Raw genomic sequence first — 9,281 nt, forward strand, 5'->3', positions numbered from 1 at the left:
CTGCCAGGAAGTTGTTGTGTACCTTGAACCAGCCAATTCCTGGGTCTGGGCTTTTCTTATTCTCTAAAATGAAAGATGGCACTTTCATTGATGACAACCTCTCAGCCTCTCGGTTCCCTTCCAGCTCGAACATTCTACTAGTCCACCATCATGAGTGATGACAATTCCCGCTTCGGTGTGAGATGTAATACTGGGACTCCCATGTTAGAGACTCACTTTCCTTTGGTATTTGGCATGGAAAAGTGAGAACTAAGTCACTTGGGTGTCAAGGAAGAAAGTGGGTACAATATAGAGGGAATCTCTGCAACTCCTCTAGCAAAACTCAACATAACTCTGGGTGATTCTTAACGTGCAGCCCCATTGCTCCTCCAAAAAATACCCCCCTCAGCTTCAAGCATGGCTGGCATAGCCAGTTACATAAGTACAGGGCCCCAGGGCTATAGGGAGAGCCATCACCAGGTGTGGGTCCAGAGAGGAGTGCAGAAGGGAGGAACAGGAATCCTTAAAAAAAAGCAAAAGGGATACAAGGCTATTAAGACAGATGATTTTAATGGGTTTTTTTCTTGGGTTCATTTCCACTATGCTCAACTCAAAATTGTTCTACTAATGGACAATTTGATTCTACCTCCTGGAGATTCCATTTCTGAGGAGTAGAGGATTTTCATTAATGCTAAGTGTGCTGGATTCATATGACAATAACCATGCTTCTTGTAGATGCCAATGGATGACTGTTTCTAAAATCTCTCCTATTTGGCCCAAGATAGAGAGAAATAATTTTTTCCTTAATAATTTATTTATTTTTAGTTTTCAACATTCACTTCCATAAGATTTTGAGTTTTAAATTTTCTGCCCCTCCCTCTCCTCCCCCTCCCCAAGATGGTGTGTAATCTGATATAGGTTCTACTTATACATTCATATTAAGCATATTTTACCATTAGTCATGATGTATAGAAGAATTAGAACTAATGAGAGGAACCATGAGATAGAAGAAACAAAATAACAAAAGAAAGGGAGAGCAAGTAGTCTGCTTCCACCTGCATTCAGACTCCACAGTTCTTTCTCTGAATGTGGATAGCATTTTCCCTCATGAGTCTTTTGGGTTATCACAGATCCTTACATTGCTGAGAAGAGCTAAGTCTATCGAAGTCAGTCACTGAACAATGTGGCTATTGCTGTATACGATGTTCTCCTGGTTCTGCTCATTTCACTCAGCATCAGTTCATATACATCTTTCCAGGTTTTTCTGAAGTCCGAGACAGAGAGAAATCTTTTTTTTTCTTTTTTTAAAAAATAAATTAATTTATTTTTAGTTTTCAACAATCACTTCCATAAGCTTTTGAGTTTTAAATTTTCTCCCCCTCCCTCCCTGCCTCTCTCCCCAAGACAGTGTGCAATTGGATATGGGCTCTACATATACATTCGTATTAAACACATTTTCACATTAGTCATGTTGTAAAGAAGAATTAGAACCAACAGGAGGAACCACAAGAAAGAAGAAACAAAACAAAACAGAAGGGGAAAAAAAAGCAAATAGTCTGCTTCCATCTGCATTCAAACTCCACAATTCTTTCTCTGGATGTGGATAGAGTTTTCCATCATGAGACTTTTGGAGATGTCTTAGATCTTTGCATTGCTGAGGAGAGCTAAGTCTATCAAAGTCAGTCATCGCACAACGTGCTGTTACTGTGTACAACGTTCTCCTGGTTCTGCTCACTTCACTCAGCATCAGTCCATACAAGCCTTTCCAGGTTTTTCTGAAGTCCGCCTGCTCATCATTTCTTTTAGCACAATAGTATTCCATTCCATTCATATACCACAACTTGTTCAGCCATTGTCCAGTCGATGGGCATCTCCTCAATTTCCAATTCTTCGCCACCACAGCAAGAGCTGCTACATATGTTTTTGTACATGTGGGTCCTCTTCCCATTTGTATGACGGAGAGAAATCTTAAAGATCGATACAAATCTTACCTTGGGGCATAGGGTGGTGTCAGAGGCTGGTATTGAGCCCAGCCTAACAATGCTGTCTAAATATCTGGGCTGCTGGGCTACCTGTGTTCCAGAAACTCATCGACAACAATCCTAGACTATTCTATTATGGTAAGTGGGGTTTATGATGATAAATAGAGGTAGCTAAAAAGGCCAGATCTTACTCCCAACAAGAATCAGGTAAGCTAAAGCTCCCTATTCCCTGTTCCTCATATACAGCATCCTATCTCCCACTTCCAGGTCTTTGCACAGACTAGGCTCCAGGCCTGCAATACCTCCCTCCTTGCTCCTGCCTCTTCTAATTGCTATTGCCCTTCGAGCTGCTCTGCTCAAAGATAGCACCAACTCTTCCATGAGGCCTTTCCTTTTTCTCCCCAGCTGTTAGTGCCTCATCCTAAAATCACTATGAATTCATTTTACATTTCCTTATACAATCAATCAATCAATAATGCTGGAGATACAAAGGCAAAAAGCAATCCATCCATCTCCCCGGATAGAATACCAGCTCCCAAGAGGGCAGAGAGCTTTATTTTTGCCTCTTTCTGCCTAACCCCCTTGACCCAGACTGCTGTGGAATTCTGGACAGGTCACTCAACTCTTCTGTGCCCCAATCTACTCTAAAAAATATAAGTTGCAGAGCAGGCCCCAACCTTCACAGATTGAGGGAGTTTTCTCATCCTGTGACATTCCAGGTCTGGTCCCTATCTCTGTTCCAGCACATTGTCAGCCTGAGAGTAGGTACTTAGGAAGTGCTTGCTGATTGACTTTCCCATGGGTTTATCCTCCAAGACTCAAGTATAAGCTCCTTCTGGGCAGGACCATACCTTCTGGTGGCACCTAGCATGGTATGAAAGTCAGAAGGAATGTTAGAGATGCTCTAGAAGAGTCCCCTCATTTTACAGAAGAAGGTAACTCCTCCCAGGAAGGGACTTGCCCCCAGTTACACGGCTACAAGACACCTTGAACTGCGTGTACTATAGACATGTCCCAAGCAGAACTCATCATCTTTCCGTCAAACCCTCCCCTACTTCCAAATGCCCTTATTACGGTGTAAGGCAACACCGTTCTCCACCACCCAGCATCATCGTCAACCACCGCCTCTTGCTCACCCCCACAGAGCCAAGCAAAGGTCCATTTTGCCTAAACAACATTGCCTCACTTATCTTTCCTCGGGATACGGCCGTCCACCATCCTGCTGCAGAAGCTCAGCACCTTAAGCCAATCACAAGATTCTCCCCCCTCCGATCCATTCTCGACTCAGTGGTCCAAGTGATCTTCCTAAAGTGCAGGTCTGACCACGTCACATGGTCACCCTCTCCCCCCAACACAAACACACTCACTTAATAAACTGTAGTGGCCTCAATTAAATCTAATTTACTAGCAAGTCAAGACATCGCCTCTGATGTCATTGGTTCTCTTAGAAAACCAAGGACCAACAACAATGGCCCCCTATCACTTCCCAAATCAATTATAAAATTCCTCTGTTTGGTTTTTAAAGTCCTTCATCATTTGCCCTTCCTTCCCACCCCCAGCACTGCACCCACTTGTCCAGTCTTCTTACACACCATACACACACCCTACACACACACACATACACACACACACACACACACACACACACACACACACACACCCCACACACACTCTCTGATACTGGCTTGGATATTCCAACAAGATAGTCCGTCTCTTGGCTCTGAGTATTTTCTCAGGCTTTCCCCTATGTTCTCCCTCCTCATCTCTGCCTTCTGACTTTGTTGACTTCCTTCAAGTTCCAGTTAAAATCCCACCGTCTACCCGAGAGGTTGGCAAACATTCCCTCTGGCCTGTTGTTTTGCATGATCTGGGAGCTAAGAAGGGTTTTTACAGCAAAGGTCCATTCTTAGCTCCCAGACTGTACAAAAACAGGCAAGAAAGCTTAGTAAAAAGTTTAGTTTGCTAACCCCTGGGTCAACTCCAAGAGCCATCTTTCCCAATCCTTAATTCTAGTGCCTTCCCGCTATTGGTTATCGCCAATTTACCTTGTTGGTAGCTTGTTTGCTTGTCTCTACCGTTAGACTGTAAACTCCTGAGAATAGGAAATATCTTGTCTTTCTTTATATTCCTAGGGTTTAGCTCAGTGCCTGGCACAGAGTAGGCACTTAATAAATGCTTACTGAATGACTAACAAGGCTAGCAAGTGAAGTGATAGTGTCAGGCTTTGAAGCCAGGACCCCTGACACCACATCCACTCCTCACCACACTCCACCACAACGTGCCCAGCCCTGCTCTTCACAAACACCACCAAGCCTTGTTAGCACAGTGCTAGGCACATAACCAAGACTAAATTTATATGACTCTTTGGCTAGGAAATCCTTTTATTGAGTAACAACAATGAATGAAAAAGGGTCTCCTGACCATTTACCATGCACTGACCACTGCTACGTGCAGGGGCTCCAAATACAAGCCCGCCAGTACTTCATACTATTTGTTGTGTTGAGCTGACTACGTTTCCAGGAGACACAGAGAAAAGAAGACCTGGATTGCAGTCCCAGCTTGAATAGTAGTGGCTGTGGGACCTTGGGCAAGTCATCTTACCTCTGAGTTTTCTTGAACGCGAACGAAGACTGGACTGGAATCTTGGAACATCATTGTTGGAAGAGACTTCAGTGCCCATCTATTCAAACCGCCCCTTCCCCCGCCAAAAAAAAGGAATGCCTTCTGTAACACACCTTGCTGTTTATCTGTGTCCAACTCTTCATGACCCCATTTGGGGTTTTCTTGGCAAAGATCCTGGAGTGGTTTGCCATTTCCTTCTCCAGCTCATGTTACAGATGAGGAAACTGAGGCAAACAGAGTGAAATGACTTGCCCAGGGTCACACACCTAGTAAGCGTCTGAGGCCAGATTTGAACTCATGACTGAGTCTTCCTGACTCTAGGCCTAGCGCTTCATGCACTATGGAGCCCCCTAGCATCCTCCTAGCAAGTGGTCAACCAGGATTTGCCTGAAAAACACCAATGGGAGGTGATGCTGCTGAAGCAGCCCCTTCCCCTTTCAGATGGTTCTTTGGGTTCCATGGTCCCTAAGGCATCTTCCAGTTCAACCACTCAAGGCTCATCTGGTTTCTCTAATAAGATCACAAGTTCCTTGAAGGCAACAACTGTAACTTGGGCTTCTCGCTAAGCCTGCACAGTGCCAGGGATAGGCCCTTGTGCGCAGTAGGTGCTTACTCAATATTAAAGACATTGAAGAGGCAGGTATAGGTCTCACTGCCACATATAGTAAGAGGATCATGCTGGGGCCGTCCCCTCAGAGGGTTGCCTTCTATCTACCCTGTACAGACCTTGTTGATACAGAATTATTTTTGTATTTGCCTCTTTCATTAACTTGCAAGTTCCCAGAGGACAGAAGCTGACTGTTGCCTTTCCTTTTATCTCTGGCAGGGCCTAGCACAGTGCCTGCGAGGTACATTTGCTGTTGCTGTTGTTGTTCAGTGTTTTTCAGTCGTGACAACTGGTTTTCTTGGCAAAGATTCAGCTCATTTTACAGATGAGGAAACTGAGGCAAACAGGGCAAAGTGACTTGCCCAGAGTCACACAGCTAGTAAGTATCTGAGGCTGGATTTGAACTCAGGTCTTCCTGACTCCAGGCCCAGCAATCTATCCACTGCCCTGTTGACTTGTCTCCAAAGAAGAGAGAGAGGGGGAGAGAGAGAGAGAGAGAGAGAGAGAGAGAGAGAGAAGGCATCACCATGTCCCATTCCTTTGCGGAGGAGGAGATTCTACAAATGTGGGATATTACATGTAGTATCAGATATTTTTCAATTTATTGATGAAGTTTCCCTGAATTTCTAATCTTTTTTGTTTAATTCTTTATTAAAGGGATGGCTTCCTGGGAGGGGGAAGAGGAAGGGACACAGGAGGAAACTAGATAATATAAAACAAAAAAATCATTTAAAAATCGTCATCATGTTTGTTGGCTGACAAGAGCTTGCCAAAGATGAGAAAAGGAACTTAGAGACATCATCTATTCTCAGTTGCCCACGTAACAAGGAAATTGAGTCCAGTGGTGCTTGCCCATGGCCACTCCTTTCTAGATCTTTGGTTTGAGGTTTGATGTTCCTGAGAGCTTGGGAGGACCTCTCCCTCCTAGTAGGATCAGGTTTTTGGCTTTATCCCACAGCCTATCACTAGACAATGTCTTTGCTACTTAAGCAGCTCCACTCAGTGACAGCTTACTTAGGTCAATGGATATGGTTAAGAGCAATTAAGTTTCAAGGAATTTTATTTCCAACTCTTTTCCTAAACAAAATGCAATGAACATACCGGCCTCATTAGGAAAACCCAGATCTAAAGCCTTAAGGTAAAAGGTTTCTCCAACTGTCTAACTCTATTATCGAGCATGAGAAACACGTCCTAGGAAACCATGGCACCGAGAGAGGCCTGGTTTGTGTTTTTCTAAAAATCGTCCCTCTCAATGGTCTAACTTTTTTATAAGCATCCTTACCCTCCTTCCTCTGCTGCTGCACCAAATGAAGCAGGAAAATATCCAGGCCTATTTGGGGTAGCAGTTTTGTCAGCAAAATTTTAATCCCAATTTTTTAAAATTCCTAATTCGATCAAGAAATAGCTTAGCAGCAAAGGCAAATGCAAATCAGCTTCAAAGGAAATTGATTGATAACAAAGTTTGGCAAGAAAAACAAAAACAAAAAAACCCCCACAAAACAAAAACAAAAAAACCCCCACAAAACAAAAACAAAAAACCAAGGTTTTCCTAATGCCAAACATGACCGAGAAACAAGGCCAGCCCTTCTAGCTATACCAAACTATCCACCTGGTGGCCAGTATGGCATCTAAAAAGCCAGGGGAGGTTCCATCCATAGACATCCATATCAGACAGATCATAAGCAAGTCACAGTCATGTCCTGGGCAAAGCAGCCTTCCTGGGGCTGTCACAAAGCTCCACAATGTAAGTCACCAAGGCCACTTGATTCTGAAGTCCATGTACAAAATTCCATTATTAGGGAGCGGGGGAAGGGGAACGCTAGCATTGGAAACTGTTTGGCATGAGCCAAGGGAAAAGTACATGTCCCCCAAATATCCTGGGAAGGAAGCAAGCGGCCTACCTACTCCTAAAGCCAGGAGAGGTGTCTCACAAATAAAGCTGGGGCCGGTGGGGGGGACACTCCACTTTTTGCAGGACAAAGGCTAAGCCCTGGGAGGCCAGTTACCACAAAGACTTCCCAAAGGTGCTAGAATGAAGCCAGTTTGGAGGAAGTAAAAGGCCATTTGGACCCAGACCCCACGGATTCTCTCTCTCTCTCTCTCATTAATGGGTCTCCTTTTCAATGGCGAAGGCTTCTCAAACTACATTTGCTTCTGATCCCTACCTGAATTACAATGTGTTGGGATCTGATTTCCCCTTTTGTCTGCCTAGGAGTGAGAAGTGCCCCTCGCCGCAGTCAGCTTCTCAGGAGACAAGCCCCAGCCAGCCAAGGGGAGTAGCCAGCAGCCCCCACATCTCCGAGGGCCCCCAGCCGGTGAGGTGTAAAAGAGCTTGCGAATCACCAGCTCCAGGATCTCGGGGTATTGTTACGGGGGACACTGTTGTTCAGGAAGACAGGTTGGTTCTTTGGCCTGAAATGTTTTCCACCCAAATATTTATTTTACACAACAGGTCTTTTTTTCCCCCTGTTTTTAAATTCGCTTCCTCAGAAAATTCCTTCATACCCAAGAACTTGGCCGGTCCCAGGCCAAATCAAAACGGTGCATCGGTGTAGAAAATGAAAACCGATTCTGAATCAGAAAGACCTGGGACTGGGGACAGCCATTGCATCCTGGCTCTGCCAATGGTTATACGAAAACAGGGGGCTTGGGAAGGGGACTCGCTGGCTATTTATTCAGGTCTGCACGTGCTGGGGTTTGCAAAATCCAGCCAAATCTACCTTTTCAACCACCCCTTCCCTTTCGGCATTCTCTCTCCACTTCCCCTTCAAAAAGTAAACCTCGCTTGTCTTTGATTCAAGTTTAAAAGTCTGAAAATTGGCCTCAAGAAACGTGCTCTCCCCAAGGGGTGGGGAGAGAAAGGGAGGAGAAATCCTGTGGAAACCTGAGTCCCTAAATGATTCCAAACATCTCTCCCAGTGGGAGGTGCAAGCAAGAAATGAAATCAGAGACCTCCACCTGGGAGAGAAGAGCATTCCAGCAAACTCAGCCTGCCTCCGAAGGCCCCATTATTATTCTTAATGCTATTATTGTTGTCATTAATAACACATTACCGAACGAGATGCATTGTATCCGACGGTTTGCAGCTAAAATGAATCCCGGCTCTCCCCCATTAACACAGACTGGGCCTCCCTCGCTAAATACAAGAAAATAACCTCACGGTAAGAGACACCTCCCTGGGTACGATAGAGATCTAGCAATTGGATTAGTCTCATTATCTACATCGCAGCCACCACTACCGTCATCTTCAACAAGCACTGGCAATTAGCCTGCAAAGTCCTCTTTCTCTCCTGAGTCAGAGAGAAGGTCAACAGTCTGGGGTGAGTGAGAATCGGTCCTCACTCCGCCCAAAATACCCAAACAAAAACAAAACCCGAGTCTCATCCCACACCCCGAGCTCAGCCCACGGCTCGCCGAGGAAAGACTACATCCCAGCCCGTAAGACTGGAATCTAGAGAACTCCGGGGCGTCCGGGACAAGGAATTAGCAAAGCCCCCAGCTCCTTCCCTGGTAGGGGGCTGGGAGACGGGGATGCAGAAACTGGCTGCCCCCACCACTTCCCAGTACACCTCTCTGGACATGCTCCCAAATCCCGGTCAATCTTGCCCGCAGGGATCAGAGTGCCAGGAGCGTGGGAGAGCGTGGGGGCCAGTGGGGCCTCCGGAGGGGCGAAAGGGGAGCCAGGCTGCCCCCGGGCCGAGAAGACAAAGAACGCAGAGTTTGCAGGGGACAGCGAATGGGGAGGAACTTCGCAGGGAGCTGGGGAGAGGGGTAGCGAGAAGGGGGTGCGGAGCAAGGGGAGAAGTTTGAGGGAGGGAAGAAGTGTGCATGGCAAGCAGGGCTGTGCAGGGGGCAGAGAGGGCTTTCCTCCGAGAACAAGGCTGGAGAGTCGGGGCGGGCGAGCTGCCTACCTGCATGGTGACGACCCCCAGCTCCTCGGCGGCCAACCTCCGCATCTGGCTGGCCAGCACTTGCGCCTCATCCAGGATGGAGAAGTCGGCGTCGGCCGCGCCGCCCAGCCGCCACAGCAGGGCCAGGCAGAGCAGCCAGAGCGGCGGCGGCGGCCCCCGGCGCCGGCCCCGGCCGCCGGC

General features: G+C 46.5%; 1 protein-coding gene across 1 annotated transcript in view; it reads right to left on the bottom strand.

Annotated features, from left to right (window-relative positions):
• The window catches only part of CACHD1 (cache domain containing 1), a 248,537-nt gene that overhangs the window by 238,521 nt on the left and 735 nt on the right, over positions 1 to 9,281 (bottom strand). Inside the window, exon 3 of the mRNA XM_027873998.1 lies at positions 9,102 to 9,280. Within this exon, the coding sequence (XP_027729799.1) occupies positions 9,102 to 9,280 (179 nt within the window). The remainder of the gene's footprint in view (positions 1 to 9,101; position 9,281) is intronic.

This window comes from Vombatus ursinus, unplaced genomic scaffold (genome assembly GCF_900497805.2).
Source record: "Vombatus ursinus unplaced genomic scaffold, bare-nosed wombat genome assembly UNPS02014804.1, whole genome shotgun sequence".
Lineage (NCBI taxonomy): Eukaryota > Metazoa > Chordata > Mammalia > Diprotodontia > Vombatidae > Vombatus > Vombatus ursinus.